This window comes from Akanthomyces muscarius, chromosome 3, assembly GCF_028009165.1.
Source record: "Akanthomyces muscarius strain Ve6 chromosome 3, whole genome shotgun sequence".
Lineage (NCBI taxonomy): Eukaryota > Fungi > Ascomycota > Sordariomycetes > Hypocreales > Cordycipitaceae > Akanthomyces > Akanthomyces muscarius.
This window is the reverse complement of record NC_079243.1, coordinates 2,384,104-2,395,084: the sequence shown is the minus strand read 5'-3', so window position 1 is coordinate 2,395,084 and position 10,981 is coordinate 2,384,104. Positions and strand designations below refer to the sequence as shown.

At 54.0% G+C, this 10,981-nt stretch overlaps 4 protein-coding genes across 4 annotated transcripts; 2 read left to right on the top strand and 2 right to left on the bottom strand.

Annotated features, from left to right (window-relative positions):
• Nucleotides 1-1,331: 1,331 nt before the first annotated feature.
• On the bottom strand, nt 1,332-2,987 carry LMH87_002127 (uncharacterized protein; the record flags this gene model as incomplete). The annotated part of the gene is made up of 4 exons (XM_056193527.1): nt 1,332-1,600; nt 1,656-1,860; nt 1,911-2,467; nt 2,525-2,987. 4 exons carry the CDS (start codon nt 2,985-2,987, stop codon nt 1,332-1,334), a joined length of 1,494 nt encoding a protein of 497 aa, XP_056050556.1.
• A 508-nt stretch (nt 2,988-3,495) lies between these two features.
• On the top strand, nt 3,496-4,407 carry LMH87_002126 (uncharacterized protein; the record flags this gene model as incomplete). The annotated part of the gene is made up of 1 exon (XM_056193526.1): nt 3,496-4,407. The coding sequence occupies one exon, from the start codon at nt 3,496-3,498 to the stop codon at nt 4,405-4,407; it is 912 nt and encodes a 303-aa protein (XP_056050555.1).
• Nucleotides 4,408-4,510: 103 nt separating this feature from the next.
• LMH87_002125 (uncharacterized protein) lies at nt 4,511-9,290 on the bottom strand (the record flags this gene model as incomplete). The annotated part of the gene is made up of 10 exons (XM_056193525.1): nt 4,511-4,730; nt 4,782-6,095; nt 6,156-6,282; nt 6,333-6,644; nt 6,698-6,857; nt 6,909-7,591; nt 7,645-7,878; nt 7,941-8,220; nt 8,276-9,028; nt 9,078-9,290. The coding sequence occupies 10 exons, from the start codon at nt 9,288-9,290 to the stop codon at nt 4,511-4,513; spliced, it is 4,296 nt and encodes a 1,431-aa protein (XP_056050554.1).
• An 804-nt stretch (nt 9,291-10,094) lies between these two features.
• LMH87_002124 (uncharacterized protein) lies at nt 10,095-10,957 on the top strand (the record flags this gene model as incomplete). The annotated part of the gene is made up of 3 exons (XM_056193524.1): nt 10,095-10,155; nt 10,211-10,377; nt 10,466-10,957. 3 exons carry the CDS (start codon nt 10,095-10,097, stop codon nt 10,955-10,957), a joined length of 720 nt encoding a protein of 239 aa, XP_056050553.1.
• Between the last annotated feature and the right edge of the window lie 24 nt (nt 10,958-10,981).

The window sequence follows — 10,981 nt, the reverse complement described above, 5'->3', positions numbered from 1 at the left end:
GAGTACCTACGGATGCTGGTACCAGAACGGTGGTGCGGAAGTGGTCGTCCCAGAATGGTACGTACCGCCTTCAGTGGTGCGTCGACATGATTGGTCATGGACGGCAGACAAATGAATTATTTAGTGGTCCCTGAGGCCTGGTTCGGGGACACGCCGCCTGGATTACTGGTACGTGCGGATTGGTGCTGGTAACTTAGAGGGACGGGTAGCCCAAGCAGATCGATCTGGGGTGTGGTGTGTGAGTGTCAGAGTACCTGGTCATCCGCTGCAGTAATTGGTACCTAGGTCGGCCCATTTGCGCCAAAATCTGACCCTTGCGACATGTTTTATTTATTATTTATTTTATCTTTCGTGTGCCGCGAGCTGTTAAAGATGCTGTGCGAGGGAGGACTGGACCGCTGTCCGGCGCCTGGGGTGCTACAGTTGCTGTACGGCCGCTGTACACAGTACCTACTCCGCTAAAAGAAGGGCAAGAGAAGGTCCTACACCCCCTATCGCCCCCTGCAACTGCCCACTGGCGCACCCCCAAGACCCTCCAGGACCCCGACCCCATTCGGCCCAAGGTGGTGCAGACAGCGGCCTGCCCAGCCTGGGAATAGCGTCACAGGAGCCCGCAGCGGCCACGAGCAGTAGTTACCTCGGAGATACCTGGCTTTGCTGTGTCAGCAGTCGTCGGCCTCCACTGTAGCTGCTACCCTAATGCATGATGGCCGCCCGGCTCGGGTCAGCAGAGTGCCGTGTCGAGTGGCAGCAAGTCTCTCACATGTACATCCTCCTTGTCCTCTACAAACGAACGCATCTCCAGACAGTCACCACCAGGCTCACCCCATCCATTCAGCCATCCATCCATCCATCCATCCACCACGCCGCTCCTTTTTCCTCGTTACCAGTCCTCGTCTGCTCCACCCCTCCAACTTTCATTCCCCGATGCCACCACTGCAACCACAGTCTTTGCCCCGATAGGTCAGCATCCGCTCGGCAGGTTTCACTCTCTGCTCCCGTGTGCCACGATGCCCAACCCTGCCCCGGCGGACTCGCCAATAGACAAGAAACCTCGCCTGCACAAAACGAAAGACACAAGGGCAGTGTTGCAGGTACGGCCCTTATCGCTCGGAACTGAGATTAGTATAAGTTAAATAATAGTACCGCACCCGCCGCAAAAAAAAAAGCACAGATCGCTCCCATTGCTTCCACACCTGAGACATTCAGCCCACCGGCAAGACACGCCGCCAAAGACAAACACATCAACCATGTCAAAACATAAAACTATGTTATTCTCCCGAGCCCCGGTCGTGCGGATATCTGAGCGAAATGAGCCTCGCAGTCTTAGCTTAGCAGGGCTTTGCTAGAAACAAAACTACAGTGCCCGCTCCACAGAGAACTGAAGCAAACAGGTACGGCAGTCCGCTCCAGCCATGACCAAAGCTGATGCTCCATTTCAGCGCCTGGGCGAGAATCGGACCGGCGACCAACGCCCCGGCTGTATCCATTATGGACAGTGTGCTGTATATGCTTCCCAGCCTGTGCGGCTCTACCATGGTGCTTATCATGGACCGCATAAAGGTGCCAAATGCCCCTCCGAGAGTGTAGAGGCCGATTCCTATCCCACGCTGTCAGACTTGAGCAGGTTTGGACGCTTTGCGACGTCAACCTACCAAAGATGACAATCGCCACAGTCGGCGCCAACGCCAACGCGAGAAAGCCAGCGGTGAAAAAACAAATCGACATGCGGGCCAAAATCAAGTCTTTCTTTCGAGGCGGTATGTGAAACTTGACCTGCAGCAACTTGTCTGTCGCAGGCAAGACTGTTGTGTTTAATATTATGGCTGCCGTTGCTCTCCACGAGAGTAAATAGTTTGCCTGGCGCCAGGTAAGCCAAGCGCAAAGCACAGAACAGCGGCGACACTTACCTGTCCAAGAGTCAACCGGTATCGGACAGACACGTACTGCACCAAGAACAGCATCGACTGCCTGGCAAAGTCTGAGATCATGAAGACACAGACCAAACGAAACAATGCGTGCTGGCTCTTGATATAGTTGAGCGACTGTAGCGTATGCTTGATCGTCGCCTTGAACGGGCTGTCCTTTGCAGGCACCTCTGTCGGGTGTAGCACATCCTCCTCAGTAGGGCCGTCCGGGTTATCGATAGCCTCTGCCGATTTTCTTTTCGGTGACAACGTCTCTGGTACACTGGCAGCGATAGATACTGTCAAACCAGTACAGCAAAGCCCAATCACGAGCGGCACCCACGGGTTGCTGTCGATAAAGTACGACGCAATTGGAGGCGCAACGACCTCGGATCCTAAATTCGACGCTGTAAAGTAAAGAAACACCCTCGACCTTGATGCCGCCGGCGTGGCGTCTGTGAGGATCATGGTCAGGCAGGCATTCACCACGGTGCTCCCGCCGCCCAGTATGAGAAACGTGGACGAGAACCACACATAACGCAGCGGAAACTCCATCCAGCCTACTGCAGCGTTAGAGAAGAGGCTTTAGGTAAGAACTTTACCCAAGTGATACCTACAGACATATAATGTCCAGCAAGACGACAGAAACGCGCCCACGGTACCGATAGTAAAGATGGGTCGTCGTCCAACCCTGTCCGCCAGCGCTCCAAAGTACAGCCCCAGAAAAATCCCTACCAGCGAGTCGAGGAACGTTTGATAGCCAAACAACTCGGCCACAGGTCCCTGGACCTCTGGTATCTTGCACTGCGCCTCGTCAGGACGCCCGCTGGTGCCATTGAGGAAGAGCGTCTGCCCCGACTCCTGGAAGTACCGTCGGCAGGTTATGTCCTCGTAGATACGCGTCAAGGGGGCGATGCTGATAAAATACCCGATATCTGACACCAAAACGAAGAGGAAGATGAGAGCGACTGCTTTGGTGTTGATCTTGGACTTGCTGGAGCGCGCGTCGTCGTCGTCGGGCTGCTGGTCCTGCGCATTTGCCGCCAGAAGCGGCTCCTCTGCAGAGCTATCGATTGCCATTTTCTGGTGCGCTGGTAATACAGCGCAGACTCACTGTTGCTTTGTCTATTCTGGGGTGGTTTTACACATGGTACAGTGTCAATGCCGCAGTGCTGGGGACCTTTGTTCTTTTGTTCGATATTCACAGCCTTTTTTTGGGCATCTTCCAGGTGTACGTGCCGCAATCAATCATCAAGGTTCTCAATTTCCTTTTCTGGCGAGACATACCAGGCAAAGCCGAGGGCAAACGTGACACACAGCCTGATTTCATGAAGGATTGCGGAGATCAGCTTATTCTGCAAAGTGAGCTCACTGCAGCTATCATCGGGCTACGAGGCGCATTCAGCTCAGTGCCGGTCCCCGAATTCTCTGGACCCAGCGCCTCGCCACCCAGGCTTGCCACTGTCATGCCCGGCTCTGAAGCCTAGCAGTCTTCGGCTGAGGCAAAAGAGTGACACCTTCTGTTTCTTGCATTTGGCATTTACTTGCAAATGCGTTTTCAATACGCTGTGCCAAAGCCACTCCCAGCATGTCCGCCAACGAAGCGATTCTCGATACATTGTCTGCTTCCTTCCTTCACCAGGGCAGTGACAGGGACAAGACCCTGGACAGCACCTTTTCCCATCGCATAGAACTCTGCCGTGCCTGGGGAGTCGGCGATAAAACCCCGTTACAGGTCCTTGATGTTGGCTGCGGACAGGGCGAGTCAACTGCCGTGTTGGCATATTTTGTAGGCAAGAGTGGCCATGTCACCGGGCTAGATCCCGCTGAGCCGTCCTACGGCGCGCCGTTTACACTGCAGCAGTCCCAAGACTACTTGAAAGCGTCCTCTCTTGGGGGACGCGTCAGCTTTGTGCGAGACAATCTGCCCGATTTTCTGGACAGTGACGCATATCATTCGTTTGACGCGGCTGTTTTCTGCCACAGCTTGTGGTACTTTTCGACCCGCGACCTGATTCGATCTCAGTTCGCCGCGCTCGTCAAGGCTAGATTCGTGCGGGTGTTTCTTGCGGAATATACCTTCGAAAACGATGCGCTGGAGCAGCGTCCGCATCAGCTCGCCGCTCGCGCGCAGATGCGCCTGCACGCTCTCAAGAAGCAAGACGCTGGCGGTATGAAGCCTGGTGAGCCCAACATTCGCGGTGCCTTGGAGATGGAGGAGCTCTTGAAGCTTGCGCAAAGCGCTGGCTGGTCAGTGGCCCGCCGGGGGGTTGTCAGCCCGCCAGAGGCGATGCGCGACGGATACTGGGAGGCCAAGATTGTTACATCACGGAGCTTCCAAGAGGGTGTCCTATCACAGGGATTCTCCAATGCGCAGGAAGAGAGTGTGTTGGCTTTTGTTCCGCAGATCGAACAAGCTATGGAGCAGCTGGAATATGTCGGCGAACGGGTCACTACTATGGATGTGGCGTGGGCGGTTCTTGAGCGACAGCAAGTGTGAATGGAGCCGCGGAGATGGAGAACCAGCAGAGTGCAAAGCAGAAGAAGAACAACAACAGAAAACAAGAATATCCCACATAAGCGGAATGTAACTAGAGTTCGGCTCACTGCTCAGATTCTGGCAGCGGCATACCGGCGAACAATGATGAAACCTTGACAATTTCCTGCGGCGTCCCGTCATGTATGACCTCCCCGTTCTCCAGGACAATGATTCTATCAGACTTGAGTGCCCAGGAAAGTCTGTGACAGACCGATATGATTGTCTTGTCTTGGAACCTTGATTCTATCAGCATCTCCATCCGGCGCTGCGCATCCTCATCAAGACTATACTAGCTGTTAGTTGGCTAAAATGCGAAAACATCGTCCAGTACGCACCTGCTCGTGGCCTCGTCGAGAAGCAGGATGCCGCCTTCCCTTGGAGATCCATACAAGATCACCCTGGCGAGCGAGAGAAACTGCGCCTCGCCATTCGAGAGCTGCACGTCCCCAGCACTGGCACGAAGCCCCCCGCTAGTCTCGACGATCTCTTGTAGACCGCATTCTGCTACGGCCTCGTGGATCTGCTCGTCTGTAAACTGCCTGTCCGGGTCGATTTGATCCCGCAGTATGGTGGATTCTTCCAGCAGATCCTGAGACACGACAAAATACCCTCGCCGTAGTGCTGCGAGGGGAATCTGGGAGTGGTCGCGCCCGCCAATGTAGGCCGTGCCGATCGGGATGTCGACCATGCGAAGCAGAGCCAGGATAAAGGTTGACTTGCCAGAGCCTGTGCGACCGCAGATACTAACCTTTTGGCCGGCCGGTATCTCGATGCTTATGCTTCGCAAGCTCCATGATTCTTCTTCTTGAGTTGTAGCAGCGGGCAACTGGTACCTGGCCCAAAGATTGTCCATGCGAACACTCCCTTCCGACGGCCACCAAGACGAGGGCTCGCCGCCGCTGTCGTCAGCGTTGCCGCCAAGCTCACTCGGGGTAGTCGCGGCAAAAATCGTCGTTCTCGCAATAGCGCCCAGGGAGGTTTCTAGTGAAGTATACGAGATGACGAGTTGGGTCAGCGTCTCGCCCAGCGTAGTGGCGTTGAGGAACGCGACGCCGACGGCGCCGGGGTTGACCTTTGCGCGCAGCGCCACGGCGACAACCGCGACCAGCACCACGAGGCCCATGACGACTAGGTTGAGCACGAGTTGCAGCCAGCGCTGCACGCAAAAGAGCAGGTAGATGGGCTCCTGGGAGACGTCCAGGCTCTCCATGAAGCGTGCGCGCAGGTGTCCTTGCCATCCGTGCGCGCGAATTGTCGACGGGCCGGCGCCGGCCGTCACGTCCGACACGAGGCTATGCAGGACGGCTTTCGCCTCGAGCTCCAGGATCCGCAGCTGCTTCGAGGTCCGCAGGTAGAGATTCTGAATCGCGTACAGGACGGCCGCGACCGCGGGCACGGCCGCGAGCGCCTGCGCGCTGGCGACGGCCACAAAGACAATCTGGATGACGGCAATGTAGAGCTCGGCGACGGTGTTGAAGAGATCAAAGGGCAGGAGCGAGTCGATGAACATGAGGTCCTGGTTGAAACGGTTCATGATGCTGCCAGAGTCAACGTTGCTGATGTGGGAGAAGGGCGCGTTCATGACGGTGGTGAGAAGGTTGGTGTGGATGGAGATGCCCACTGTAGGAACAATGATGTAAAATACGTGCCTGCTTGGTTGTGAGTAAGTTGAAATCTTGGATAACAGGAATTTTGTAGGAACCAATTACCACAGCCAAAGTCCTAGCAGCAGCAGCGGGATGCACTGCAGGCCAGCATATAACCCGATCCAGTACCCGGTAGAATGTCTGCTACTGCTCGAGGAGGTGTCATTGGACCACCACTGAATCCAAAGGTCTACACCATAATTAGCGTCGGAGAGATCTCGAGGAAGCATCATATCTTGCCTGGAAACTTGAACGCGACCGCAAACGCGCTTCCCAAAAACAGAAACGCCACAGCGTTACCGAGTCCCATGGAGCGCAGGTATGTCTTGTACACATCCATGTCTTTTACCGTGGGGTCAGCCGTAAGAGGTAAAATAGAAATCGAAGAGGAGGTTTGAGATTGCTCCGCCGTGGAGACTTCTTCCTCGGCCTCTATCGACGAGGCGCTGTCTGCTGGCGAGGTGCCTGCGGGCAAGTCCACCTTGCTGCGTCGGATAACTGTGCCTGATCGATCTATCTCGTATATTTCATCTGCCATGTTGGCAATGTACTCTTGCACTTGGTCAGAAGTAGATTTTCAAAAGCAGGCCGAGACACATTCATACCGTCATGGGTGCTGAAGATGACAGTGTTCGTATTTTCTCCCTCTCGCGCCCTCCGCAATAAGCTTTCCGCTACGTGGATCTTTGTGCGACGATCCAAGGCACTGAAGACATCATCCAGTAGGACAATATCTCTATCGAGAGAGAGCGCTCGTGCAAGTGCCTGGCATCATAGTCAGAAGTGGAGGTGTTGCCAGACATACATCGGACTTACCAGCCTATGTCGCTGCCCACCACTGAGTTTCACACCTTGGCTACCAATCGTCCCTGTTTTGTAATCTTGAAGATTTTGAATATCCTTCAGAGCGTAGTCTTGAGCCATCTTCCCAAGAACGGCGGGGGTTCTCGATGCGCAGCGTCCAGTCCAATTTTCTTCTGCCGATGCGTTCTCCAGCCACGGGGTCTGGCTGCAGTACGCAAAGGATGCGCCCTCAGCGACGGAAATAACCCCTGAAATCTCTTCTACCTCACTCAGCAAACCCTTGAGGAGAAGTGATTTCCCAGAGCCAATGCGTCCCAGAATGGCGACTCGCGACCCGCGCTTGACGTCGAAATTGATGTTGTGGAGGATGGGCTTTCCAGCCGTCCATCCTAGAGACACATTTCTCACTGAGAAAATATTCCTAGCTTCCGTTTCTAAGCTTTGCGATGGAGCTATTGTGGTTCTTCTATCGCTTTGCTCTTCGAGCTCTAGAAAGCTCTGAATGCGCGCCATGCAGCCATGCGCCGCTCCAAGTACTGGAATGGCTTGGCAGAGATGCATCACAGGCGTCGCTAGCAGATTGATGAGCGAGAGAGACGTGAAAAGTCTTGAAACATCTAGCCCGTGGTCGTCGGAGGCGAGTGCGATGTACACCCCGAAGACCAGCGGTGGCGACAGGGTAATGGTGCTGTAAGCTGTCCTGCGGTTCGTCATTGAAGGCCTCGACTCGCTTTGTGCAAGTACTTACATATGGCAGTCGTGAAGATGCGAAGCCTCCGGAAAGGCCAGGCGGCAGCCAGCTCGGCGCGGCGCAGGGCTGTGATGGTGCTCGAAATCCGATCGTCCGCCGACAGCATTTTCACTGCCTTGAGAGACGACAGCATGCGTTTTGTCGGCCCAAGTCTTTGTTCCACGGCCGCCAACCATTGCTGCTGCATTCCGCTCAATTTCTTGGAAAGGCTCGCGCAAGCAATCGACGACACTACATTTTCCTGGGTCAGCCGAAAATCTACAGCTCCGAGGCGAGGCGGGCTTCGAAAATACCTATCGTGACTGCGAGCATTGCAAAGCTCGCCGCCCCCGTCTTGCGATACAGAAGCCACGTAGCTATTGCAGTATCAAAGACACCGGCCCAGAGCTCGTGGAAGTAATTCATGGCGGTCATGACCCGCTGGGTGTCGCTAAACATGAGTGTCATTGCCTGTGACTCGACACTCGGGATTTCGGCAAGGCGCAGGAGCTTGTCAAAGAGAACCACCACGAGGCCGCCACGAATCATGGTGACTGATCTGTTGACCTGGTGCCAGTACCAACTATAGGAGGCCTGGTCAAATATTGTTAGCGTCAGAGTACTTCGCACTGAAAAGAGTGCTACATACTGCGATGCCAAAGTACACGAAAAACGTCGCTACAATTAAGCCGTATCCCTGATTTGAGGCGCCGCGGTTACTTTTGGTGAGCCAGCTCAACATGGAGTCGATGAGAAATGGCTGCAGAAACGTAAAGAGGGAAACAAAAAGTCGAGGAATGATAGGGTACAATAGATCCTGCCTGATACATGTCAGAGTGAGAGTGCTAAGCCCACCCTCGGAAAGTCCATCTTTGACACTTTGTGGAACGGCAGCAAATCTTTCGGTCAAGTATTCGGCATCAAACTTGGGGTCAATTGGACCTAAGCAATGCCCTTTCAGCGACCCCTTGAATCCTAGTATGAGCAGTGGATTAATCCAGTGGAACATTGTTCGACTCATCGGACCTGCCAGTTTCTCCGGGCTCGTCTGCGACGGTAGTGCGGCAAGGCCGTTCTTCTTGCTTCGGCTTTCGAACACCAGCAGTAGTAATTTCAGAACCAGACCAACACACAGCGTAGCTGCGGGGAAGGGTTGTCCTGTCAAAAACAGTGTGCGCACTCTTGCGATGTCTAGGAGCGCAGTGACGGAAATGAAGAAGATGGGTGCTGGCGACGGCGCGAGTGCCTTGGTGTGCTCCAAGGCAGCAAGAATAGCCAGCAGTATACTTGATACCAGAGCAAGAGCGGCGGCAGGAATACCGGCGGCTGTGGCATTTGCAGAATCACGCGTAATGGCGATTAGAAATATCCAATACGTGACGGCTAGCGCCGCATAGGCGATCTTACCCCGAGTAAGCATTTGGATCAACACGCTGCATTAGGAGATATACCAGTTTCATTATGTACCATGTTGTACGAATTGCAACGGGCTTCGTTTTTACGAGAATGGCAATGTAAAAAGATGCGATTGGTATGAATATGGAAGAAGGAACCAGCGACAAGATTGTGTCCTCGAAAAAGAGGGTGAAATCGAAGCTTCTGTAGCAAGAGTTGACAGACGGACCGAAACTGGAGTCGTTCGGTGAGCCGCACGGTTGGCTCATGGTGTATCTCTTTTTCAGACTTTGGCACAATCACATCGGTAATAGATTATGAAAAACGAATTGAGTAAATGCCGGTCACTTCTAGTGGTGGACATGCACACTTTCAGCTCTGGGTATCGCCTATAGCATTGGAGTTGTAAAAGTCAGCTCATGCGGGCTCCAGTAAGTTGATGTACGGAGTTGCATTTTCCAAACGTCTCCGGGGCCCCGCGCTGGTAAGCTTACTCGGGTGCCTATTCATCTATCAATAAATACAAGTCATCAGGGTTCCCAGCTGTAAAGCCATCAAGGGCCCCGTAGCCTCGTTTTACAAAAGTCCCCCGAGCAAACATGCTGCAGATGGCGTAATCGAACGAGTTATGTGCAATGATGTGAAAGCCATGTCCACTCCCGACAGCCTGATTCCGTTCTCGAAATGTGAACATGCCGAAAAAGCGAACAAGTGCCGTCCCCGAACGACTTCCTGAGCTACCGACTTCGCAGAGCCTCGTGCCTTGCGCTGCGGAACTGCCAGCTGCCGGGATGTTAGTAATATCTCGGCAGCCGATTGAGATCTTAATTTATTAGCGGCGAAACGGTTCCACTAGCGGCACATTATCCGCATTTATGGGCTAGCGCGATGCAATGGATTCCACTGGTGTCGGCGGCAGCAGTGCAGCTGCCGGTCTGAGAAGTGAATCAGGCTGTGGCATGGCGACATGTTGAATCCTCTCAGAATGTGAGATTACTTATAGAAGCATAAACTCGCCGCGGGGGCCAAAAGAAGGCCATGAATAGTAATGGAGTATCCAGTCGACCGCGATAATGGGCAGTGCGTATGAGGATAGGCGCAAAAGCCAAAATCGAGAGGCTCAAAGACGATATAGTAAATCAAGGCCTTTGACCGTGAAATTTTCACGCGACTAATTCTTCAATTCAAGGGCAAAAGATGCGAAAGAAGAAAAAACACGGCGGCTCCGACGACGACGATATACACTGCGGTGCTTTTGGCATGCAGCTGCTTTCCGGCCCGGAGCGAGGTTCCTTCGAGTCTTCTCATTGCGAGTATAGTAGAGCGGACGAGTCCCAGAACTGTGGAGATGGACTGGTGAGCTGACTGCCCCTTGTAATCCGAAGCGATTCGCTGCAATGACAGTGTTAAAGATTACGGTCGCTAATTGGAACAATGTGCCTAGGGTGTCAATTACGGAAACTACTCTGGGACGCTGCAGGCGAACTCTCAGGCCAGACAGGCCAGCCTTGGCGTCAACATGGACTTTGGGGACATTTCCTGGACTTGCACGCCCGGCGTCTCGACGAGCAGTAATATTCCGCCAGTGGAGATGCCACTGTCGCCTGCCAGTCCATGTCAAAGCGCCAGTTTGGCAACAGCTCCGTCCTTAGCAGCGAGGATGGACATGTCAAGATCGCGTCCTGGATCTGGCAAGTCCTCAACGGTGCCGCCGGTGCCCGACAGAACAAATTCTGCGCATACCAAAATTGTTTCCAAAGCCTGCGGAATGGTGCAGGAGCTCAGAAAACTCTACAGTCTGGGCGTGGAGCTGGAGCTGCTGCAGCAGGAAAGTGGCGTGCCCGCGCATTTGGACGCGGTGGAAGAGCTGATTAATCGTTCAGGTAGAGGTGCACAAGATATGCAAGGAACAGCAGAGAGAGGAGAGGGAGGGTGAGTGCCAAAAGGAATTCTCTCTTGC